Below are 27500 nucleotides of genomic sequence, written 5' to 3'. Positions count from 1 at the left end.
TTATAGATTATATTACCTATAGACAGTTATAGATTATATATAGACAGTTATATATTATATTACCTATAGACAGTTATATATTATATTACCTATAGACAGTTATAGATTATATTACCTATAGACAGTTATAGATTATATATAGACAGTTATATATTATATTACCTATAGACAGTTATGATTATATTACCTATAGACAGTTATAGATTATATTACCTATAGACAGTTATAGATTATATTACCTATAGACAGTTATAGATTATATTACCTATAGACAGTTATTGATTATATTACCTATAGACAGTTATATATTATATTACCTATAGACAGTTATAGATTATATTACCTATACGCAACTGAAACTACTACGTATATATTATATTACCTATAGACAGTTAGATTGTATTACCTATAGACAGTTATATATATTACCTATAGACAGTTATATATTATATTACCTATACAGTTATAGATTATATTACCTATAGACAGTTAGATTATATTATCTATAGACAGTTAGATTATATTATCTATAGACAGTTATATATTATATTACCTATAGACAGTTATATATTATATTACCTATAGACAGTTAGATTATATTACCTATAGACCGTTATAGATTATATTATCTATAGACAGTTATATATTATATTACCTATAGACAGTTATATATTATATTACCTATAGACAGTTATATATTATATTACCTATAGACAGTTATAGATTATATTATCTATAGACAGTTATATATTATATTATCTATAGACAGTTATAGATTATATTACCTATAGACAGTTATAGATTATATTACCTATAGACAGTTATATATTATATTATCTATAGACAGTTAGATTATATTACCTATAGACAGTTAGATTATATTACCTATAGACAGTTATATATTATATTACCTATAGACAGTTATAGATTATATTATCTATAGACAGTTATATATTATATTATCTATAGACAGTTATATATTATATTATCTATAGACAGTTATAGATTATATTACCTATAGACAGTTAGATTATATTATCTATAGACAGTTATAGATTATATTATCTATAGACAGTTATATATTATATTACCTATAGACAGTTATATATTATATTATCTATAGACAGTTATATATTATATTACCTATAGACAGTTAGATTATATTACCTATAGACAGTTAGATTATATTATCTATAGACAGTTATAGATTATATTATCTATAGAAAGTTATATATTATATTACCTATAGACAGTTAGATTATATTACCTATAGACAGTTATATATCATATTACCTATAGACAGTTATAGATTATATTACCTATAGATAGTTATATATTATATTATCTATAGACAGTTGTAGATTATATTATCTATAGACAGTTATAGATTATATTATCTATAGACAGTTATATATTATATTACCTATAGACAGTTATATATTATATTACCTATAGACAGTTATATATTATATTACCTATAGACAGTTATATATTATATTATCTATAGACAGTTATATATTATATTACCTATAGACCGTTAGATTATATTACCTATAGACCGTTAGATTATATTATCTATAGACAGTTATACATTATATTACCTATAGACAGTTAGATTATATTACCTATAGACAGTTATATATTATATTACCTATAGACAGTTATAGATTATATTATCTATAGACAGTTATAGATTATATTATCTATAGACAGTTATATATTATATTATCTATAGACAGTTATAGATTATATTACCTATAGACAGTTAGATTATATTATCTATAGACAGTTATAGATTATATTATCTACAGAAAGTTATATATTATATTACCTATAGACAGTTATATATTATATTACCTATAGACATTTATTGATTATATTACCTATAGACAAATTATATTACCTATAGACAGTTATATATTATATTACCTATAGACAGTTATAGATTATATTATCTATAGACAGTTATAGATTATATTACCTATAGACAGTTATATATTATATTATCTATAGACAGTTATAGATTATATTACCTATAGACAGTTAGTTTATATTATCTATAGACAGTTATAGATTATATTATCTATAGACCTTGTTATATATTATATTACCTATAGACAGTTATATATTATATTACCTATAGACAGATTATATTACCTATAGACAGTTATATATATATTACCTATAGACAGTTATAGATTATATTACCTATAGACATTTATAGATTATATTACCTATAGACAGTTATATATTATATTACCTATAGACAGTTAGATTATATTACCTATAGACAGTTATAGATTATATTACCTATAGACCGTTATATATTATATTACCTATAGACAGTTAGATTATATTACCTATAGACAGTTATATATCATATTACCTATAGACAGTTATAGATTATATTACCTATAGACAGTTATAGATTATATTATCTATAGACAGTTATAGATTATATTACCTATAGACAGTTAGATTATATTATCTATAGACAGTTATATATTATATTATCTATAGACAGTTATAGATTATATTACCTATAGACAGTTAGATTATATTATCTATAGACAGTTATGATTATATTATCTATAGACAGTTATAGATTATATTACCTATAGACCGTTATATATTATATTACCTATAGACAGATAGATTATATTACCTATAGACAGTTATATATTATATTACCTATAGACAGTTATAGATTATATTACCTATAGACAGTTATAGATTATATTACCTATAGACAGTTATAGATTATATTACCTATAGACAGTTAGATTATATTATCTATAGACAGTTATAGATTATATTACCTATAGACAGTTATATATTATATTACCTATAGACAGATTATATTACCTATAGACAGTTATATATTATATTACCTATAGACAGTTATAGATTATATTACCTATAGACAGTTAGATTATATTACCTATAGACAGTTATATATTATATTACCTATAGACAGTTATATATTATATTATCTATAGACAGTTAGATTATATTACCTATAGACAGTTATATATTATATTACCTATAGACAGTTAGATTATATTATCTATAGACAGTTAGATTATATTATCTATAGACAGTTATATATTATATTACCTATAGACAGTTATATATTATATTACCTATAGACAGTTATATATTATATTATCTATAGACAGTTATAGATTATATTATCTATAGACAGTTATATATTCTATTACCTATAGACAGTTACTGATCGTACCTTTCCCTGCAGACACTCGATAAGATGGCCGACTGTCATTCTGGACGGGATGGCGTGCGGGTTGATGATGATGTCAGGAGTGATTCCCTCGCAGGTAAACGGCATGTCCTTCAAAACACACATATACAAAGTATTAATACTTCAAAACACATATATACCAAATATTAGTCCTTCAAAACACACATATACAAAGTATTAATACTTCAAAACACATATATACCAAATATTAGTCCTTCAAAACATACATATACCAAGTATTAATACTTCAAAACACATATATACCAAATAGTAGTCCTTCAAAACATACATATACCAAGTATTAATACTTCAAAACACATATATACCAAATAGTAGTCCTTCAAAACACACATATACCAAGTATTAATATTTCAAAACACATATATACCAAATAGTAGTCCTTCAAAACACACATATACCAAGTATTAATATTTCAAAACACATATATACCAAATATTAGTCCTTCAAAACAGCGTTTAAATATGATTAACTAATAACTTATAAATAATAGCTAATAGCTAATATCTAATAGCTAATAGCCGTCCTGTACGTGAGGTGTTGATGAACTGATCCAGAAGAGGCATCAGAATAAACTAACTTAAAGTTCTTATATTCCAACAAACTTAATTTAGGAAAAAATCTGAACGAACTGGGATCAGTTTACGGGACTCTGTGTGTCTGATGGTTAACTTCCTGTCTATTTACTGGAGGGATCACAGAGGAGAGATCACAGAGGAGAGATCACAGAGGAGGGATCACAGAGGAGAGATCACAGAGGAGAGATCACAGAGGAGGGATCACAGAGGAGGGATCACAGAGGAGAGATCACAGAGGAGAGATCACAGAGGAGAGATCACAGAGGAGGGATCACAGAGGAGAGATCACAGAGCGAGATCACAGAGGAGGGATCACAGAGGAGGGATCACAGAGGAGAGATCACAGAGGAGAGATCACAGAGGAGAGATCACAGAGGAGGGATCACAGAGGAGGGATCACAGAGGAGAGAGGGATCACAGAGGAGGGATCACAGAGGAGAGATCACAGAGGAGAGATCACAGAGGAGAGATCACAGAGGAGAGATCACAGAGGAGGGATCACAGAGGAGAGATCACAGAGGAGAGATCACAGAGGAGGGATCACAGAGGAGAGATCACGAAGCGAGATCACAGAGGAGGAGATCAACAGAGAGAGATCACAGAGGAGAGATCACAGAGGAGGGATCACAGAGGAGAGATCACAGAGGAGAGATCACAGAGGAGAGATCACAGAGGAGGGATCACAGAGGAGAGATCACAGAGGAGAGATCACAGAGGAGAGATCACAGAGGAGAGATCACAGAGGAGAGATCACAGAGGAGAGATCACAGAGCGAGATCACAGAGGAGGGATCACAGAGGAGAGATCACAAAGGAGGGATCACAGAGGAGAGATCACAGAGGAGAGATCACAGAGGAGGGATCACAGAGGAGAGATCACAGAGGAGAGATCACAGAGGAGGGATCACAGAGGAGGGATCACAGAGGAGGGATCACAGAGGAGGGATCACAGAGGAGAGATCACAGAGGAGAGATCACAGAGGAGGGATCACAGAGGAGATCTCACAGAGGAGATATCACAGAGGAGATATCAGAGAGATCACAGAGGAGGGATCACAGAGGAGAGATCACAGAGAGAGATCACAGAGGAGAGATCACAGAGGAGAGATCACAGAGGAGAGATCACAGAGGAGCTATAGGAGAGGATTCCAGCTGATGCAGCTGATGAATTCATGTGATGTGAGATGCACTGCCTGTTCTTTACGTCCTGTTTACCTCCTGTCTGTGTACTTCCTGTTGTGTCTGTGTACTTCCTGTTTACCTACTGTCTCTTTACTTCCTGTTGTGTCTGTGTACTTCCTGTTTACCTCCTGTCTGTACTGGATCCCACAAGTTCCTTTCTGTCCGTGTCGGCTGGCGAACTTGTCTCCGATCTGAGGAATCCTGACCGAGCGAACCTGCAGGAAACATAGATATATATTATATAGACATTACACAGAGTAGGGCTGGTTTCATATATATATATATATTTTTTTTTTTTTTTTTTTTTTTATTTTTTTTTTTTTATAATATTATTGGAATATGAGGCTAGGTATTGTCTTACATTTCGGTTATTGTGATATCGTGATATGACTAGTGTTTTAAAGGCTGCGTAACATTAAAGGGAAGTCCTTCTCTGAACTCACCCGGATCTTGCAGAACTTGTATCCCTCCTGGTTGAGCGTGACCATGACCTGGTCCACGATGCCGGTCTCGCTGGTCCTCAGGAACGTGCTGCAGTCCCGTTTGGTGTAGCGCCGGTTGGTGCTGTCCAGCTCGTCGTCGTTCTCCGGCAGCGTCACCGTCTTCCCGATGATCACGTCCTCGCCGGAGACACGCACGCCGGGCGCGATCAGCCCGTCGTCGTCCAGTTTATCGTAGATGGCGTGTCTCATACCTGGGGACCGTTTGGATGAGATTAGACTAGGGTTGGATTACTCAAAACCGGTCTCGGATAAACAGGACTCTGGATTTTATTTCAAGACTAAAACTGCTTTTTGATTATTTTATCGAGGCATTTCTCATGATAAAAATATGGCAATAGAAGAGGTGAATGAAGAACAATCTAAATGTGTTTAGGGTGAGTGGTTTTTTAACGGAATGGTATCTTTCAGATCAGAGCCCAACCGATATATCGGCGGGCCGATATTATCGACCGATATTAGGCATTTTCCAAACTATCGGTATCAGCATTTATAATGGCCGATACAAAATGATTCTGATAATTGAATATTAAAAAAATTAAAATAAAAACAGATGAAACCCCCTTCAACCATGTTCTGAGTGTTGGCGTAGCAGAGTTTGTCCACCAGAGGGCGCTCTACAACACACACACACACACACACACACACACACACACACACACTCTACAACCTCCCCGCTGGCTACACTGATTATTTTGTTGTTATTGTCTTTTTGTTCAAAGGACTTTAAGTTCCATATCTTAAGTTTGTATTTTCATACATTTATTTATCAGAACTTTAATATATTTTGATTGTTCTGTTGAGACAATAAAACAAACTATTATTTTTAAACTGTATTATCATATTATTTGAGTGAGGACTCATAAATAAATACAAATAACTAAGGTTCAGGCAATCTGTTTAAAAATATATATATCGGCCGATACATCCGATTTTTTAATCAAACATTTGTATCGGTATCGGCCTTAAAAATTCTTCATCGGTCGGGCTCCATTTCAGATCAGTTTGAGGAGTCCTATGGTGATGCATTTTACACCTTATCGTGGCATGCAGTGTGGGACACTGGGTCTGGTTTCGGTCTGAACCCCTCTAAGTCTGAGTCCTCTAAGTCTGAGTCCTCTAAGTCTGAGTCCTCTAAGTCTGAGTCCTCTAAGTCTGAGTCCTCTAAGTCTCAGTCCTCTAAGTCTCAGTCCTCTAAGTCTCAGTCCTCTAAGTCTCAGTCCTCTAAGTCTCAGTCCTCTAAGTCTCAGTCCTCTAAGTCTCAGTCCTCTAAGATGATTCAACAACCAAACAGAAAAGACTTCTCACCTGAACAGGTTTCACGCGTCGGCTTCTCAAAGATCTCCTCCTGATCGAATCCTTTCTTAGACTCCTGCTCTTTGTACGATCGATAGAAAACTGATCTGCAGGGTGAGAACAGGTTTAAACACAGAAACAAACAGCACAGTTCCCTCTACCTTTGCCCCATGGAAGTATGAATATACATATGTATTTATTAGGTGGTGGGGAGAAAGAAACCATAAAAGCACAGCATCACGATATTTTCCATTACAATACTGTATACATGTTGTGTATATTGATACACAGATGCCTAATAGTTGGAAAAAGGTAATAAATGGCAATATTCTGCAGAATATCACAATAAGTTAAACTGAAGTCGTTTCCTATCACGGGGCCTCTGGGGATTCCCAAGCCTATCATTTATTTACTAAGTTCTGCTGTCATTTAAAGTTGCCTTCATTTCTTTGCTGTCCTTTGATCTCTGTTTTTGGGGGACATCAGTAACCCGCTCGCTGTAGAGGCTAGTAACGCACCTGAAGAAGCCCCGGTCCACGGCTGACCGGTTCATGATCACAGAGTCCTCCTGGTTGTATCCCGTGTACGAGGCGATGGCCACGATGGAGTTGATACCTGACAACACAAGACAAAGTTTCAGTTAGATACGAACTAGTTTATATCGACGGAGATTCATTTAGGGGATTCTTCCGGGGCCGCCGGAGGCTCCTCATTTTGGGCCGGATGTCCTTCACCTCCCTTCTTCTTCGTGTTCTAACCTCTGGTGGATTAATGAGGACTCTGGTTAACTGCTCCTCAGATCTCTGCAGGGTAAATCCAGACAGCTAGCTAGACTATCTGTCTGTCTGTCTAACAGCTAGCTAGACTGTCTGTCTGTCTGTCTGTCTGTCTAACAGCTAGCTAGACTGTCTGTCTGTCTGTCTGTCTAACAGCTAGCTAGACTATCTGTCTGTCTGTCTGTCTAACAGCTAGCTAGACTGTCTGTCTGTCTGTCTGTCTGTCTGTCTGTCTGTCTGTCTAACAGCTAGCTAGACTATCTGTCTGTCTGTCTGTCTAACAGCTAGCTAGACTATCTGTCTGTCTGTCTGTCTGTCTGTCTGTCTGTCTAACAGCTAGCTAGACTATCTGTCTGTCTGTCTGTCTAACAGCTAGCTAGACTGTCTGTCTGTCTGTCTGTCTGTCTGTCTGTCTGTCTAACAGCTAGCTAGACTGTCTGTCTGTCTGTCTGTCTAACAGCTAGCTAGACTATCTGTCTGTCTGTCTGTCTAACAGCTAGCTAGACTGTCTGTCTGTCTGTCTGTCTGTCTGTCTGTCTGTCTGTCTAACAGCTAGCGAGACTATCTGTCCAAATCAAAAGTTTTCTGTTGAACGACTAAAACTACTTCTGAACGTCCACATGTTCCACCAAAACCAGTTCCTTCCTCAGACTATTTAGCAGAGGCACTGTGGCTCCGTCAGGAGCTTAGCCCCGCCCACGATGATTCTGATTGGTTTAAAGAAATGCCAATAAACCGGAGCACATTGTCCTCCCATCCAGGAATGCTGTGTGGACTAGCCAGACCCTGGACATGAGACTAGATACTCGCAGAATATCCGATAGGAATTATGTTCATCAGTGAACGGTCACACTGTTTCTGAAATTCTGTCCTACAGAGAATCACATTTACCTGTATGTATAGAGAGCCGAAGTCCCGCCCCTTCCGGTGGACCTCATGGGACATTGAGCCATGGATTACAAATATGATGTTCGTCAATTTAAAAGATAATTTTTCAACTGGCTCAATTCAAACGGGATCAAAAAATAATTATTATCTCTCCACTGACCCTCGTTTATATTTTTTAGAAAGATAGGCCCCATGGCCCGGAAGTAGAAGGGTGTGACTTCGGCTCTCTATAGATATATATTTTCATACAGGAAGCTGAATAATTTAGGGATTTCTCTGAACTATCCACTGAGCTCCAGGTGTGTGTGTTACCTGTCCAGGTGTGTGTGTTACCTGTCCAGGTGTGTGTGTTACCTGCGGGCAGCTCTCTGAACTATCCACTGAGCTCCAGGTGTGTGTGTTATCTGTCCAGGTGTGTGTGTTACCTGTCCAGGTGTGTGTGTTACCTGTCCAGGTGTGTGTGTTACCTGCGGGCAGCTCTCTGAAGCGCAGGTACTCCATGGAGCGGGTGGTGACCAGCGGTTTCTGAGGGTAGTACAGCACGTGAGCCAGCGTGTCCATCCGAACATGGAAGTTGGTGATGTAGACGCCCATAGCCTGTTTCCCCATGGCCGACTGGTAGGTGTTCCTGGGAGACTAGTACACAGCAGAGGGTTAGACAGGTAGTAGAGGGTTAGACAGGTAGCAGAGAGTTAGACAGGTAGCAGAGGGTTAGACAGGTAGCAGAGAGTTAGACAGGTAGCAGAGAGTTAGACAGGTAGCAGAGGGTTAGACAGGTAGCAGAGAGTTAGACAGGTAGCAGAGAGTTAGACAGGTAGCAGAGAGTTAGACAGGTAGTAGATAGGATGATAGAAAAGCTCCCAGGATCATGGACGGGTTATAATAATATTAATAATATAATAATTATTATATTAATATAATACTATTATTATTATTATTATTAATAATAATAATTAATATTTATATTAATTATTAATAATAATAAATAAATAATATTTATATTTATAATAACAACAACAACAATAATAATAATAATATTAATATTAATAATATGAATAATACTAATACTACTAATACTAGTACCTGGTTGTGATCGGGGAAGGGGATGATGGAAGCACAGACCCCCAGGATCATGGAGGGGTGGATCTCACAGTGTGTGTAGGTGGAGCAGTAGGCCACGCCCTTCTCCTGCAGGTCGTCAGGCGTCATGGCCAGCATCACCGTCTCCTCCTCCAGGGTATCGATGTACTCCACCACACCGCTGGCCACCAGGTCCTGCCAGCTAACCACAGACACAACAGACACAACAGACAGCTTTACTACAGACAATCCTACCAGCTAACCACAGACACAACAGACAGCTTTACTACAGAATCCTACCAGTAACCAAACAACAGACACAACAGACAGCTTTACTACAGACAATCCTACCAGCTAACCACAACACAACAGACAGCTTTACTACTACAGACAATCCTACCAGCTAACACAGAACAACAGACACTTTACTACTACAGACAATCCTACCAGCTAACCACAACACAACAGACAGCTTACTACTACAGACAACCTAAGATAACCAAAAAACATAAAAAAAAAAGACAGTTCTACAGACAATCCTACCAGCTAACCACAGACACAACAGACAGCTTTACTACTACTACTACAGACACAAGACAATCCTGCCAGCTGGACAAACTCTAAAGGATCAACAGACAAACTCTAAAAGATCAACAGACAAACTAAAAGATCAACAGACAAACTCTAAAAGATTAACAGACAAACTAAAAGATCCACAGACTATTTGAACGATCTGAAACTGAACAGACTCAATAAAACATTTCCATTAAAGATGTATCAACATTAAAACATCTCAGCTTCTGTAAACGATACATTGGTTGGTGGGCCTCAGCACAAACTGCATCTGTGTCGGCCTCAAATGTCAAGTTATTCTCAATAATTGTGCCCAGATATTTGTACTGCTGTACGTCAGCAGCCTGGCCATGGATAACAACAGGAGAACTTGGCAGAGGATTCTTCCTGAAGTCAAAAATCATTTCTTTGGTTTTCAAGACGTTAACGTTTAGGAAGGAGCGCTCACACCAGTCAACAAATTCATTCCCCCCTTGACCAAGGCTGGTGTGGTTAGGGTTACTAGTGTCCTTGTCGTTAAGTAGTGGCACAATTACAGAATCATCCGCAAACATGATTATGGGCCCTATTTTAACAATCTCAAACACCAATGTTTTGTCAAAAATGTCTTTTTGACCAAATGTAAAGAAAGAAATGTCGCAAAAACATACTTTCCGATGTTTTGGGCTCACTCTCAGTGGATCATGAGGTTATGAATGCTTGGTGATATATTCTAACAGAGCGAGATGACCTCACTATAGAACGGTGTTTCTCAAATGGGGGTACGCGTACCCCTGGGGGTACTTTGGAGTAATGCAGGGGGTACGTTAACCTTTTGCAAAATGCTCATTTAAAAATATGTCATGCATAATTCCTAAAATAATTATGCTATAATGAATGAATTAAGTGATGGATTCTGAACATTTGAAATTAACATTTAAAAAGGTTTTTCAGTCACGAGGTTGTTGTTTAGTAAATCTATCGGGAAAAAGGGAAGAAAGGGGTGAAAAGAAAAAAAAAAAAAAAAGAAAAAAGGGGGAAAAATATTATAATTTAAAAATAAAAAAAAATTGAATTGAATTGAATTATCACTGCCGACACTGTATTGTTCCTCTTCATATAGATGTAAAATGGTCCCGGGCTATTTGGCTTGAAAACACAATTCAAAATGGGTACATTATTGAAAACAGTTTGAGAACCCCTGCTATAGACGATGCAGCTCTTCTGTCTCTCCTCTCCCGTGCTGCTGCTGCATTTGGGTTATCATGTCTCCTTAAGTCCTGTCCCTAAGTCGTACCTGTAGTTGTACCTGTAGTTGTACCTGAGGTAATACCTGCGGTTGTACCTGCGGTTGTACCTGAGGGTGTACCTGTAGTTGTACCTGAGGTAGTACCTGTAGTTGTACCTGAGGTTGTACCTGAGGTCTTACCTGAGGTTGTACCTGCGGTTGTACCTGCGGTTGTACCTGAGGTAATACCTGAGGTTGTACCTGCGGTTGTACCTGCGGTTGTACCTGAGGTAGTACCTGCGGTTGTACCTGAGGTAGTACCTGCGGTTGTACCTGAGGTAGTACCTGTAGTTGGACCTGTAGTTGTACCTGAGGTAATACCTGCGGTTGTACCTGAGGTAATACCTGAGGTTGTACCTGAGGTTGTACCTGTAGTTATACCTGAGGTAATACCTGAGGTTGTATCTGAGGTAGTACCTGCGGTTGTACCTGAGGTAGTACCTGTAGTTGGACCTGTAGTTGTACCTGTAGTTGTACCTGAGGTAATACCTGAGGTTGTACCTGAGGTCTTACCTGCGGTTGTACCTGAGGTAGTACCTGCGGTTGTACCTGAGGTAATACCTGAGGTTGTACCTGCAGTTGTACCTGAGGTAGTACCTGCGGTTGTACCTGAGGTCTTACCTGTAGTTGTATCTGAGGTAGTACCTGAGGTAATACCTGCGGTTGTACCTGATGTAGTACCTGCGGTTGTACCTGAGGTAATACCTGCGGTTGTACCTGAGGTAATACCTGCGGTTGTACCTGAGGTAGTACCTGCGGTTGTACCTGAGGTAATACCTGAGGTTGTACCTGCAGTTGTACCTGCGGTTGTACCTGAGGTAGTACCTGAGTTGTATCTGAGGTAGTACCTGAGGTAATACCTGCGGTTGTACCTGAGGTAGTACCTGCGGTTGTACCTGAGGTAGTACCTGCGGTTGTACCTGAGGTAGTACCTGCGGTTGTACCTGAGGTAGTACCTGCGGTTGTACCTGAGGTAGTACCTGTAGTTGTATCTGAGGTAGTACCTGAGGTAATCCCTGCGGTTGTACCTGAGGTAGTACCTGCGGTTGTACCTGAGGTAGTACCTGCGGTTGTACCTGAGGTAGTACCTGCGGTTGTACCTGAGGTAGTACCTGAGGTAGTACCTGCGGTTGTACCTGAGGTAGTACCTGCGGTTGTACCTGAGGTAGTACCTGCGGTTGTACCTGAGGTCTTACCTGTAGTTGTTGTACTCCCGCTCCTTCAGCTGGTCGATGTGTCGTCTCTTCAGCAGTAGTTTCTGTTTCTCTACGATGAGCAGCGGCCGGCAGATCCGTCCGGCGTCCGTGTAGATCCTGATCTCTCGCTCTCGGATGTCTCGGATCATCGACACCTGAAACATATATTATATTATATATATATATACACACATATACACATATACATATACACACACTATACAATGCTGTATATCTTATTATTTATCTGTTTAAATATAAACATATCTGTATAGAGGACACGGCTGGGGACATTTTATATCCTGTGCAGACCAAATGTCTCTCAGTACTTTCTGATGTCCCAAATCTGTCCTTCCATCACTTCCTGCTGAAGTTCTTCTTTAAAACCACCTCACTAATGAACCGTTTCCTTTAAAAAACAAACAGCAGCTGACTGCAGCGGCAGATGGCGCCCACCAAGAGCCAGGTTCTGTCCGAGGTTTCTGCCTAAAGCTGCAGACCACCAACCAGACGGCCAACCGTCGGCAGTAGAGCCAGTCAGCTGATCAGTCTCCCCGAGTCCTCAGAACTCACAGAAGTAACGGCGACTTGAGCGTACGTTCTGCACGTGCACGAGACGTAATACGTCTCCATAACAGCAGGCGCCGCTAATCTGGATTGTCGCCCAAAAAATGAAAACCGGCAGCTGATTGACCATCATGGCGTCTCGTTCAGAGTCCGATCTCATATTGTACTAAAATAGTTCACCGACACGTTTCTGAGAACATTTGAAGAGAGAAAAAGGCCGTGTGTGTCTGTGTGTGTGTCTCTGTGTGTGTGTGTCTCTGTGTGTGTGTGTCTCTGTGTGTGTGTGTGTCTCTGTGTGTGTGTGTGTCTCTGTGTGTGTGTGTCTCTGTGTGTGTCTGTGTGTGTGTGTGCAGTTGCTGAATCTGTCTTCATTTCAGATCAACAAAGGTCAGTTCAAAAGTGTGTGGTCTAGACCTACGTTGTGTCTCTATGAATGATAGAGTGTGGTCTAGACCTAGTATGTGTCTCTATGAATGATAGAGTGGGGTCTAGACCTACTGTGTGTCTATGAATGATAGAGTGGGGTCTAGACCTACTGTGTGTCTATGAATGATAGAGTGGGGTCTAGACCTACTGTGTGTCTCTATGAATGATAGAGTGTGGTCTAGACCTACTGTGTGTCTCTATGAATGATAGAGTGGGGTCTAGACCTACTGTGTGTCTATGAATGATAGAGTATGGTCTAGACCTACTGTGTGTCTATAAATGATAGAGTGGGGTCTAGACCTACTGTGTCTCTATGAATGACAGAGTGGGGTCTAGACCTACTGTGTTTCTATGAATGACAGAGTGGGGTCTAGACCTACTGTGTGTTTCTATGAATGATAGAGTGGGGTCTAGACCTACTGTGTGTCTATGAATGATAGAGTGGGGTCTAGACCTACTGTGTGTTTCTATGAATGATAGAGTGGGGTCTAGACCTACTGTGTGTCTATGAATGATAGAGTGGGGTCTAGACCTACTGTGTGTTTCTATGAATGATAGAGTGGGGTCTAGACCTACTCCATCTGTAGAGTGTCCTGAGTAACTCCTGTTAGATCTCATAGTATAAATACAATAGAATTAATGCACTTTAAGAAGTAAAATAACAGTCTGTTATGATGAGCGTCTGGTTACCTCGGAGACGATGATGTCCATCTGTCTGCGGAGCTTCCTCAGCGTGTTCATCAGCTGTTCGGGATCTTTGTGGATTCCCACCCAGCAGCCGTTCACAAAGATCTTAGTGGCACTGAAACATATAAACACAAACAGAGAAACTAAATGCTGAGACTGATGTATATTTAAAGCAGAGAAACTAAATGCTGAGACTGATGTATATTTAAAGCAGAGAAACTAAATGCTGAGACTGATATATATTTAAAACAGAGAAACTAAATGCTGAGACTGATATATATTTAAAACAGAGAAACTAAATGCTGAGACTGATATATATTTAAAACAGAGAAACTAAATGCTGAGACTGATATATATTTAAAGCAGAGAAACTAAATGCTGAGACTGATATATATTTAAAACAGAGAAACTAAATGCTGAGACTGATATATATTTAAAACAGAGAAACTAAATGCTGAGACTGATATATATTTAAAACAGAGAAACTAAATGCTGAGACTGATATATATTTAAAACAGAGAAACTAAATGCTGAGACTGATGTATATATTTAAAGCAGCGACTGACTCTGCGATGGCGGCCGGAGAGATCTCCTCCAGGTTCTCCATGCTCCACTCCTCCAGGAACTCCAGGATGGGAGACGGCTGCGAGCCCACGGAGATGTAGGCCATGAGGGCCAAGTTCTTCACCAGACCTACAGCGTGGCCCTGGAACACACAAATATACATCAATATACCTCAATATATACACTTCTATAAATATATCACACAGCATGGCCCTGGAAGACAGGAGAACACACAGGAGAACGTCTCCAGTGTGTGTCGGGCTGCTCTCCCACTACACATATACAGTATGTATGTGTAGTATGTATGTCTATGTATATACATGCTGTATATGTCTATGTATATACATGCTGTATATGTCTATGTATATACATGCTGTATATGTCTTATGAGCTCTCCTCTAAGCAAGCTGCAACAACTAACAATCGACATTTTGTTGTGTCCCAATCAAATGACCAAGGCAAACAGCTGAATAGCCTTTCTATCTATTTTATTTCTGTGATTCCAACCTGTTGTTTTGTAGGAGGAATATGTAAACCATTTTGACTAGTTGTAGTTCTTTGACTGGTTGTAGTTCTTTGACTGGTTGTAGTTCTTTGACTGGTTGCAGTTCTTTGACTGGTTGTAGTTATTTGACTAGTTGTAGTTCTTTGACTGGTTGTAGTTCTTTGACTGGTTGTAGTTCTGTGTTTTACCTCTGGCGTCTCGGCGGGACACACCATGCCCAGCGTGTTGTGCAGCTGTCGCGGTTTGGCCAGTTTCCCGTCTCTGCCGATCGGAGAGTTTACTCGCCGGAGGTGAGACAGAGTGGAGGCGAAGGTCAAGCGGTTCAGCACCTGCATTTAGGAGGGATCAAACAGCTGTTATTGCAGATGTTTGGAGGTGTGGTGACTGCACATGTTTGGACTGATGTCTGTTAATGCAGATGTTTGGAGGTGTGGTGACATGTTTGGGCAGATGTTTGGAGGTGTGGTGACATGTTTGGGCAGATGTTTGGAGGTGTGGTGACATGTTTGGGCAGATGTTTGGAGGTGTGGTGACATGTTTGGGCAGATGTTTGGAGGTGTGGTGACATGTTTGGGCAGATGTTTGGAGGTGTGGTGACATGTTTGGGCAGATGTTTGGAGGTGTGGTGACATGTTTGGGCAGATGTTTGGAGGTGTGGTGACATGTTTGGGCAGATGTTTGGAGGTGTGGTGACATGTTTGGGCAGATGTTTGGAGGTGTGGTGACATGTTAGGGCAGATGTTTGGAGGTGTGGTGACATGTTTGGGCAGATGTTTGGAGGTGTGGTGACATGTTAGGGCAGATGTTTGGAGGTGTGGTGACATGTTAGGAGCAGATGTTTGGAGGTGTGGTGACATGTTTGGGCGATGTTTGGAGGTGTGGTGACATGTTTGGGACTGTGTTTATTGTGCAGATGTTTGGAGGTTGTGGTGACATGTTAGGGCCAGATGTTTGGAGGTGTGGTGATATTTAGGCAGATGTTTGGAGGGTTGGTGACATATTAGGGCAGATGTTTGGAGGTGTGGTGACATGTTTGGGCAGATGTTTGGAGGTGTGGTGACATGTTTGGGCAGATGTTTGGAGGTGTGGTGACATGTTTGGGCAGATGTTTGGAGGTGTGGTGACATGTTTGGGCAGATGTTTGGAGGTGTGGTGACACTATTTAGGGGCAGATGTTTGGAGGTGTGGTGACATGTTTGGGCAGATGTTTGGAGGTGTGACATTTGAGAGCAGATGTTTGGAGGTGTGGTGACATGTTTGGGCGATGTTTGGAGGTGTGGTGACATATTTGGGCAGATGTTTGGGTTTGGTACATTTGTAGTGTGACAGATGTTTGGAGGTGTGGTGACATGTTTGGGCAGATGTTTGGAGGTGTGGTGACATGTTTGGGCAGATGTTTGGAGGTGTGGAGTGACATGTTTGGGCAGATGTTTTGGGAGGTTTGGTGTTGACATTTTTGGGCAGATGTTTGGAGGTGTGGTGACATGTTTGGGCAGATGTTTGAGGTGTGGTGACATGTTTGGGCAGATGTTTGGAGGTGTGGTGACATGTTTGGGCAGATGTTTGGAGGTGTGGTGACATGTTTGGGCAGATGTTTGGAGGTGTGGTGACATTTGGGCAGATGTTTGGAGGTGTGGTGACTTTTCTAGGTGTTTTGGAGGTGTGGTGACATGTTTGGGCAGATGTTTGGAGTTGTGGTGACATGTTGGGCGGTTATATGTGGCATTTAGGAAGTGTTTAAAGATGTTTGAAGTGTGGTGCATTTGTTTGGTTTTTATTTGTTTGGTTTTGTTTGGTATGTTTGTGTTTATGGGCAGATGTTTGGAGGTGTGGTGACATGTTTGGGCAGATGTTTGGAGGTGTGGTGACATGTTAGGGCAGATGTTTGGAGGTGTGGTGACATGTTTGGGCTGATGTCTGTTATTGCAGATGTTTGGCGGTGTGGTGACTGCAGATGTTTGAAGGTGTGGTGACATGTTTGGGCAGATGTCTGTTATTGCAGATGTTTGGAGGTGTGGTGAAATCAAACAGCTGTTATTGCAGATGTTTGGTGGTGTGGTGACTGCAGATGTTTGAAGGTGTGGTGACATGTTTGGGCAGATGTTTGGAGGTGTGGTGACATGTTTGGGCAGATGTTTGGAGGTGTGGTGACATGTTAGGGCAGATGTTTGGAGGTGTGGTGACATGTTTGGGCTGATGTCTGTTATTGCAGATGTTTGGCGGTGTGGTGACTGCAGATGTTTGAAGGTGTGGTGACATGTTTGGGCAGATGTTTGGAGGTGTGGTGACATGTTTGGGCAGATGTCTGTTATTGCAGATGTTTGGAGGTGTGGTGACTGCAGATGTTTGGAGGTGTGGTGACATGTTTGGGCTGATGTCTGTTATTGCAGATGTTTGGAGGTGTGGTGAAATCAAACAGCTGTTATTGCAGATGTTTGGAGGTGTGGTGACATGTTAGGGCAGATGTCTGTTATTGCAGATGTTTGGAGGTGTGGTGACTGCAGATGTTTGGAGGTGTGGTGACATGTTTGGGCTGATGTCTGTTATTGCAGATGTTTGGAGGTGTGGTGAAATCAAACAGCTGTTATTGCAGATGTTTGGAGGTGTGGTGACATGTTAGGGCAGATGTCTGTTATTGCAGATGTTTGGAGGTGTGGTGACTGCAGATGTTTGGAGGTGTGGTGACAGGTTTGGGCTGATGTCTGTTATTGCAGATGTTTGGAGGTGTGGTGACTGCAGATGTTTGGAGGTGTGGTGACATGTTTGGGCTGATGTCTGTTATTGCAGATGTTTGGAGGTGTGGTGACATGTTAGGGCAGATGTCTGTTATTGCAGATGTTTGGAGGTGTGGTGACTGCAGATGTTTGGAGGTGTGGTGACATGTTTGGGGCGTGTCTGTTGTTGCAGATGTTGTGGTTATGTAGTGACTGCAGATGTTTGGCGGTGTGGTGACTGCAGATGTTTGGCGGTGTGGTGACTGCAGATGTTTGGCGGTGTGGTGACTGCAGATGTTTGGCGGTGTGGTGACTGCAGATGTTTGGAGGTGTGGTGACACGTTAGGGCTGATGTCTGACCTGGGACACTCCGGCGCGGGCCTGGTGAGCCTTCTTCACGTCGCCCCAGTTCCCCGTGGCCAGCGAGTACTTCAGCCCGTCGGAGATGATTCTGGTTTTGATGGCGAGCTCCAGATTGAAGTCTTTCCCTCGGTCGATGAACTTCTGAGCGTAGATCCTGATCTCCTTCAGCAGGTTCTTAAACATCCTGAAAGTTCAGCATCAGCTTCATGTCACATATTAACATGTATAAAGTATGTGTATATGTCACATATTAACATGTATAAAGTATGTGTATATGTCTCATATTAACATGTATAAAGTATGTGTATATGTCACATATTAACATGTATAAAGTATGTGTATATGGCATATATTAACATGTATAAAGTATGTGTATATGGCATATATTAACATGTATAAAGTATGTGTATATGTCACATATTAACATGTATAAAGTATGTGTATATGGCATATATTAACATGTATAAAGTATGTGTATATGTCACATATTAACATGTATAAAGTATGTGTATATGTCACATATTAACATGTATAAAGTATGTGTATATGGCATATATTAACATGTATAAAGTATGTGTATATGGCATATATTAACATGTATAAAGTATGTGTATATGTCTCATATTAACATGTATAAAGTATGTGTATATGTCTCATATTAACATGTATAAAGTATGTGTATATGTCTCATATTAACGTGTATAATGTATGTGTATATGTCTCATATTAACATGTATAATGTATGTGTATATGTCACCTATTAACATGTATAATGTATGTGTATATGTCTCATATTAACATGTATAATGTATGTGTATATGTCACATATTAACATGTATAATGTATGTGTATATGTCTCATATTAACATGTATAATGTATGTGTATATGGCATATATTAACATGTATAAAGTATGTGTATATGTCACCTATTAACATGTATAAAGTATGTGTATATGTCTCATATTAACATGTATAAAGTATGTGTATATGTCTCATATTAATGTGTATAAAGTATGTGTATATGTCTCATATTAACATGTATAAAGTATGTGTATATGTCTCATATTAACATGTATAAAGTATGTGTATATGTCTCATATTAACATGTATAAAGTATGTGTATATGTCTCATATTAATGTGTATAAAGTATGTGTATATGTCTCATATTAATGTGTATAAAGTATGTGTATATGTCTCATATTAATGTGTATAAAGTATGTGTATATGTCTCATATTAACATGTATAAAGTATGTGTATATGTCTCATATTAACATGTATAAAGTATGTGTATATGTCTCATATTAACATGTATAAAGTATGTGTATATGGCATATATTAATGTGTATAAAGTGTGTTTTAATGTGTTCTGAGTGTGAAGTTGAAGTTAAAGAGGAAGTCCCACCCCCTGAACAGGAAGGCCAATAGCGGCCCGGCCAGGTCCAGTCTCTTGTTGCCGTAGTGATCTCTGTCGTCCAGCTCTCTTCTGCCGAGAGCGGCAAGCAGCAACCTGTGGACCATGTACCTGAAAACACACACAATACACACCGTTACACACACACACACACACACACACACACACACACACACACACACACACACACACAGTTATACATGCAGTACTATTAGCGCTGCATTTCCCCTCCGATTCATTTCTGGGTTCTCCTCCTTCATAAACATGAAATCAAGGAGGTGTGTGTGTGTAGTGTGTAGTATGTGTGTAGTGTGTGTAGTATGTGTGTAGTATATAGTGTGCGTCTCACCCTAAGAAGTAGGCCTTCTTGGTCTCACAGAAGTCGCTGACCCCGACGTGCGGCAGCATCTCTTTAGTGTGTAGTGTAGTGTAGTGTGTAGTGTGTGTAGTATGTGTGTAGTATATAGTGTGCGTCTCACCCTAAGAAGTAGGCCTTCTTGGTCTCACACAAGTCGCTGACCCCGACGTGCGGCAGCATCTCTTTAGTGTGTAGTGTGTGTGTAGTGTGTAGTATGTGTGTGTAGTGTGTAGTATGTGTGTGTGTGTAGTATGTGTGTGTAGTGTGTAGTATGTGTGTGTGTGTAGTATGTGTGTAGTATATAGTGTGCGTCTCACCCTAAGAAGTAGGCCTTCTTGGTCTCACAGAAGTCGCTGACCCCGACGTGCGGCAGCATCTCTTTAGTGTGTAGTGTAGTGTGTAGTATGTGTGTGTAGTGTGTAGTATGTGTGTGTGTGTGTAGTGTGTAGTATATAGTGTGCGTCTCACCCTAAGAAGTAGGCCTTCTTGGTCTCACAGAAGTCGCTGACCCCGACGTGCGGCAGCATCTCTTTCTGCAGGACTTCTTTGGCGTACTTGATGCGGCGCTCCTTGGTGACGCCCGGCTTGGCTCCTCGGGAGCCGATGAAGTTCAGCGCCACGTTCTGCTCCTGGATCACAAACGCCTCGTCCAGAGACGGCTTCACCTGAAACACAGCGGTGACATCACAGTGACATCACGGCCAGAGGGCGGGGCTAACAACCACTGATCAATAACCGAGAATCAGACGTACACGAGACTTTAGATTACACATAATTATTCATCATAAATCATTTGGAGTTAACTCTGAGCTGTCTGTCTGTCTGTCTGTCTGTCTGTCTGTCTGACCTAGAAGATGAATGCTCAGCTACTTTCTGTTATGAACTATTGAACATATAAAAGATATATATTTCTATATGTATAATAACTATCTATTAGTGAGGTTTTGGGCTGGTGTTATGTAGTAAGTTATGTGTTGTCGTACCTTTGATGTGTGTGTGTGTGTGTGTGTGTGTGTATGAATGTATGTGTGTGTGTGTGTGTGTGTGTGTGTGTGTGTGTGTGTGTGTGTGTGTGTGTGTATATGTAATGTGTGTGTGTGTGTGTGTGTGTATAGATGTAATGTGTGTGTGTGTGTGTGAGTGTGTGTGTGTGTGTGTGTGTGTGTGTAGAGTGTGTATGATGTAATGTGTGGTGTGTGTGTGTGTGTATGAATGTAATGTGTGTGTGTGTGTGTGTGTGTGTGTGTATGAATGTAATGTGTGTGTGTGTGTGTGTGTGTGTGTGAGTGTGTATGAATGTAATGTGTGTGTGTGAGTGTGTATGTAGTATGAATATGAATAATGGGTGTCTGTGTGTGTGTGTGTGTGTGTAGGTGTGTGTGTGTGTGTGTGTGTGTGTGTGTGTGTGTGTGTATGTAGTATGAATATGAATAATGGGTGTCTGTTTGTTGTTAGTGTGTATGTAGTATGAATATGATAATGTGTTTGTGTTGTGTGTGTTGTTGTTTTGTGTGTGTGTGGTTGTATTAGTTTTGTCTGTGTGATATTCTTATGAATGAACAGAGGAGAGAGACAGACAGGCGCTCAGTAACGGACCATCTCCATCATCTCGGGGTCGTCGAAGTCGTAGATGATGTGTTCCAGGATGTCTCTGTCGGACACGAAGCCCAGCGCTCTGAACACGATGATGATGGGCACTTCCTGTCGGATGTACGGCAGCGTGGACACGATCCTCTGGCCGATGGCGCTCTTCTTCACTCCCTGCCAGACAATCACAACCACCATTAAATGACCCTAGGGGTTAATAACATGTGTGTACCGAGTCAACCGTTCTCTGGGACATGTTGTCATGGTAATCTAATGTGTCTGTAGCTTTAATCAAGCTACCGCTAACCGGTGGTTAGCTGCTAACGCTAGCCTTCAGGGCAGAGGCTAAATCTCTCTTTCTACCCCACTAACAAGGCTCTAATAGCACCAGACCTCCACGGTAGCAGAATGAGTCCCTGCATGTTAACACAAGCTGTGATAGCTCTGTAAGAGGACGCACAGTTTATTACAAAGACAGTTTATAAAGACTGTAGCGTTCACGAGTACAGGCGGCCGCCATCTTGGGAAAACAGCCACGACCAGTGAACCACGAACGCGGTGCTCGAGCTATGTTACTGGCTACCGGCTGCACGGCGTCCGTGGCTGGGACAGAAGGCCTCTCAGCCCTAGATTAGGGTTAAGATGTAAAGAGGTACAGACCTGCCCCCCCCGGGCCATCATGCTGACCCAGATGGTGCTGGTGGGACGGGACGAGTTCTCCAGACAGGACCGGCACTCGCCGGTGTACGCGTACTTGGAGTCCTTCTTGGCAAACACATACACCGTGTTGGTGGCCATCTTCTCCTGAGCTATCAGCACCTGGGACAGGCAGATACACACACACACACACACACACACACACACACACACAAACACACACACACACACACACACACACACACACACACACACACACACACACACACACACACACACACACACACACACACACACACACACACAGACATGACTAAAGCTGTAACAGATGAATGTAGTGGTGCGTGATGATGTCAGCGGTGTGTGATGATGTCAGCAGTGCGTGATGATGTCAGAGCTGTCGTGATGATGTCAAAGCGGTCGTGATGATGTCAAAGCGGTGTGTGATGATGTCAGAGTGGTGTGTGATGATGTCAGCGGCGCGTGATGATGTCAAAGCAGTGCGTGATGATGTCAAAGCAGTGCGTGATGATGTCAGCGTGGTCGTGATGATGTCAGCGCAGTGCGTGATGATGTCAGCGGTGCGTGATGATGTCAGCGGTACCTTCTCGGAGCCGTTGATGATGAAGTAGCCCCCGGGGTCGAGAGGACACTCGTTGAGCTCACACAGGTCTCGGTCCGTCAGGCCGCTCAGCAGGCAGTAGGTGGAGCGAAGCATGATGGGAATCTTCCCGATGAACGTCTTCTGGTGCTGCGTCTGCAACTGGTCCTCCCCCTCCTTAATGATCGTCTTCGTGATGTCCACGTACAGCGGCGCCGAGTACCTGGGGGGGGGACCGGGGTCAGAGGTCACCCTCACACTACGGGTCGGGGCTGTCCTTGCCCGATGTGAGTCGAGCACGCTCAGATTTAAACGGTTTACGGCAATACGTGTCTTACTGACATCAGTGAAATCCATAAAATAACAAACGTTTCTCTTTACAAACAATAACAGAAGATAGAAAACATTTAAAAAACCTTGTAGCTATCTATGACTGTTTGATTGCTAACGTTGTAGCTATCTATGACTGTTTGATTGCTAACGTTGTAGCTGTCTATGACTGTTTGATTGCCAGAGATGGGAAGTAACGAAGTACAAATACTTCGTTACTGTACTTAAGTAGATATTTCGGATATTTCTACTTTACTATTTTTTTTTGTGGCGACTTTTTACTTTTACTCCTTACATTTTAACACGAATATCGGTACTTTCTACTCCTTACATTTTAAAAATTGGCTCGTTACTTTAGTTTTGTACAAGAGGTCGTAATGTCGGAGAATAAGCGGAACGCGCCACCCCGTCCATGGTAGCGTGCGCCACACAGAAAAAAGTGAGAAAAAAGAAAGAGAGACTAGTATTATAGTAATATTATATATAGTGATAGTAATATAGCTGTCCGGAGGATAATCAGTTGAGATGGTGTGTGTGCGTCCTTGAGAACTGTAAGTCGTATAACTTATGTTGTCAGTTCATGTAAGCCTGTTGTTGTATTGGTCTATAGTTCCTGCACAGTTAAAGTAGGTTAGCTAGTGATTTAGTTGTTTGTGTTCTTCACCTGTTAGCTAGGTTTCACGTTGCTACACGCAACGTCATTCCCAAGCATCAAAAGAGAGAAGTTGTCTCTGTCCGTGTTTACAGACACACCTGGGGGGGGGAGTTGGAAACCAGCATCAGCTTTAAATACGGTCCTAATCTAGTCCTCACTAACAAGTTTCAAATAATTTCACTGGAGTTACCGTTATTATTTTTCACGTGATCGATACCGAATTCAATCTAACAGGATAGGAATATACTGTAGGCTACGTTGCATGTAACGCACCACTACAAGACGACTCGACAGATTCGGACGCATTCTGCATTCATTTGCGGCAAATAATTGCAGCTTGATGGTGGTAACGTTAGCACTAGTAGTATGGACGGCGACATGATTGAAAATGAAGAAAACAGAGATCCCAGAGATTAGGCAGACAAGCAGCAAGACATTCCCAATCATCCCTGGCCTTATCTGAGAGAGATGTTTGAGATAGGCTAGGAGGCATCAAGTATGACTCCTGGCCAATGTGCTGTGTAACTCTAAAAGTATGGGGAACTTCTTAATTAATCTATGTTTAGTAATTCATATTGTATCCTTTATTTTCTTTCTATATTTGAGCACACATACATGTAGATTCCTTTAAATGTTAAGGGGAAGATTAAAAAAGAGAAACTGGATCTGTGAATTCTCACAGAATAACAACTGAATTCATATCTTGCTACTCAGTCAGAATCTTATTAAGCTGGAGTCCCAGTCTCTGTCACAATAATCATATATGTGATGATTGGCAGACATCCATTTAAAATGTAGACAATGGCATATAAAGAGCCTGGTTTTTATGTCCACTGAAGTTTCTCATCTTGCTCTCTAGTAACGTGTGTGGTCCAGGTAGCTTTGCATAAAAAGTGGTTGTCATTCGCAAGGCTACTTTTACTTTTATACTTTAAGTACATTTCAAAGCCTGTACTTTGTTACTTTTACTTAAGTAAAGAAGTTAAATCAGTACTTCTACTTTTACCAGAGTATTTTTTAACACAAGTATCTGTACTTCTACTTAAGTACGGGAAGTGAGTACTTTTGCCATCTCTGTTGATTGCTAACGTTGTAGCTATCTATGACTGTCTGATTGCTAACGTTGTAGCTATCTATGACTGTCTGATGGCTAATGTTGTAGCTATCTATGACTGTCTGATTGCTAATGTTGTAGCTATCTATGATTGTCTGATTGCTAACGTTGTAGCTATCTATGACTGTCTGATGGCTAACGTTGTAGCTATCTATGATTGTCTGATTGCTAACGTTGTAGCTATCTATGACTGTCTGATTGCTAACGTTGTAGCTATCTATGACTGTCTGATTGCTAACGTTGTAGCTATCTATGACTGTCTGATGGCTAATGTTGTAGCTATCTATGACTGTCTGATGGCTAACGTTGTAGCTATCTATGATTGTCTGATTGCTAACGTTGTAGCTATCTATGACTGTCTGATGGCTAACGTTGTAGCTATCTATGACTGTTTGATTGCTAACGTTAGCTCAATAAGCTGTTAGCATCTTGGAGGCTACTTATCGCAAAGTGACGCATGCGCGACTCAAATCTGCGCTCGATGCACATCGTGCAGTGACAGGGGGTTACAGCCCGCTGAGGTCAGCTGATCTCAGCGGTCAGCTGAGATCAGCTGATCGCTGAGATCAGCTGACAGGAAGTGAGACCTACGTGAGGTTTCGTAGCCGGGCTTCGTTGGGCATCATGGGAGATGGCGCCCCATCTCTCTCCCAGTGGGTCGGCTTGGACAGGTAGATCTGCTCGAACTTCAGCAGGTAGCGGGGCTGCAACAGGAAGCACATGTCACACGCTGATGTCACGCTGATGTCACGCTGATGTCAAACGTCAATGCTTCGATTTGATTGGATGAGCTACTTGGTGGGATCAAGCCTTTCATTCATCTTTTGAACCTGGGGGGCCAGTCACGTAACAGAGATCAGACCTGTGGGGGTGTTTTGAGGGGGTGTGAGAGTCCCGTACAGGAAACAGGAAACATCACTGCCTCTATCTCTGCCGCAAGAAAGATTTAAAACACCAAACACAAGATCTGAACTGTCCTCAGTCCCTCCGTCTGCCTGCCTGTCTGTAAACAAGCTGTGAACTGTCCTCAGTCCCTCCGTCTGCCTGCCTGTCTGTCTGTCTGTTTGCCTGTCTGTTTGCCTGCCTGTCTGTAAACAAGATCTGAACTGTCCTCAGTCCCTCCGTCTGCCTGTCTGCCTGCCTGTCTGTAAACAAGCTGTGAACTGTCCTCGGTCCCCCCATCTGTCTGTCTGTCTGTCTGTCTGTCTGTCTGCCTGCCTGTCTGTAAACAAGCTGTGAACTGTCCTCGGTCCCCCCATCTCTTTTCTTTCTCTCTGTCTGTCTCTGCCTTCAGGAGAGATCTATAAACCATCTGATGGGAAACAGGAACTGTCAAATATAAAGTCTAGTTGTGCTACTGAACGAAGCCTAACGCGGTATTTAAAGGAGGCCCCGAAATCTGCTTTGTCATTCTGTCCAGTGATAGCAGTTGTTGAGGACCCCCCCAGAGAGAGCCTGACAACTGAAGGATGACCCAGGACAGGTTCTTGTATCTTACCGGCTCCTCCACCTCCCCAGATGTGTGCTGGGCTTCAGCCTGCAGGTCGATGGGCGGAGCGTCTTCAACGATCCTCTGGACCGACATCTGGATGAACTCATCAAAGGAGTCCAGCTGCTGGCGCACCAGACCCTTCTCGTCAAAATAAGAGCTGAAACAGACACAAACCGTCAAAATAAGAGCTGAAACAGACACAAACCGTCAAAATAAGAGCTGAAACAGACACAAACCGTCAAAATAAGAGCTGCAACAGACACAAACCGTCAAAATAAGAGCTGCAACAGAGAGGAACCGTCAAAATAAGAGCTGCAACAGAGAGGAACCGTCAAAATAAGAGCTTATTAGGTTACCTGATGACGATCCAGCACGCTTCCTGCCACAGATCTGGAGTGATTTCATCATCGTCCTCTTCATACTGAGGATCTGACCACACACACACACACACACACACACACACACACACACACACACACACACAGACACACACAAAAAACCAAAAAACCAAAAACACACACACACACACACACACACACACCACACACACACACACACACACACACACAGGTTACGTCATTAGTGGAGGTATAACGGGACATAATGAATCAGATTTGTGATGTTTCTGTTATATAACATAATATCGATAAGATGAGTTGTGTAGAACTTAAAGTCGGTCTGTTGATACACGTGACCACGGAGTAATGCTGTGTTCTTATTGGTTATACTACTTATAGTACTTGTTCTAATGAATACTTTTACTGAAGTCTAGTATCAGAGTAGTTCTTCCCTCCCAAACCCAACCAGCTGGACTTTAGTTCTTAAACAGAGCAGCAGCCTCTGTTAGCATG

At 41.1% G+C, this 27500-nt stretch overlaps 1 protein-coding gene across 2 annotated transcripts in view; it reads right to left on the bottom strand.

Moving 5' to 3' along the window:
• Positions 1–27500, bottom strand: part of polr2b (RNA polymerase II subunit B) — a 34275-nt gene that overhangs the window by 6512 nt on the left and 263 nt on the right. For both annotated transcript variants that reach the window (XM_039813488.1, XM_039813489.1), the window contains exons 2-21: positions 27006–27078; positions 26656–26806; positions 25749–25861; positions 23062–23281; positions 22461–22619; positions 21810–21974; positions 20682–20878; positions 19847–19966; positions 18439–18625; positions 15553–15693; positions 14862–15001; positions 14299–14410; positions 12616–12770; positions 9583–9781; positions 8967–9135; positions 7354–7450; positions 6848–6942; positions 5483–5733; positions 5165–5254; positions 3245–3352 (exon numbers count right to left, since the gene is read on the bottom strand). In XM_039813488.1, coding sequence (XP_039669422.1) covers positions 3245–3352; positions 5165–5254; positions 5483–5733; positions 6848–6942; positions 7354–7450; positions 8967–9135; positions 9583–9781; positions 12616–12770; positions 14299–14410; positions 14862–15001; positions 15553–15693; positions 18439–18625; positions 19847–19966; positions 20682–20878; positions 21810–21974; positions 22461–22619; positions 23062–23281; positions 25749–25861; positions 26656–26806; positions 27006–27078 — 2942 coding nt within the window. The remainder of the gene's footprint in view (positions 1–3244; positions 3353–5164; positions 5255–5482; positions 5734–6847; positions 6943–7353; positions 7451–8966; positions 9136–9582; positions 9782–12615; positions 12771–14298; positions 14411–14861; positions 15002–15552; positions 15694–18438; positions 18626–19846; positions 19967–20681; positions 20879–21809; positions 21975–22460; positions 22620–23061; positions 23282–25748; positions 25862–26655; positions 26807–27005; positions 27079–27500) is intronic.

This window comes from Perca fluviatilis, chromosome 10, assembly GCF_010015445.1.
Source record: "Perca fluviatilis chromosome 10, GENO_Pfluv_1.0, whole genome shotgun sequence".
NCBI classification, from domain to species: Eukaryota; Metazoa; Chordata; class Actinopteri; order Perciformes; family Percidae; genus Perca; species Perca fluviatilis.
Note: the sequence above shows the minus strand (reverse complement) of the source record. Positions and strands in the feature narration are given on the sequence as shown.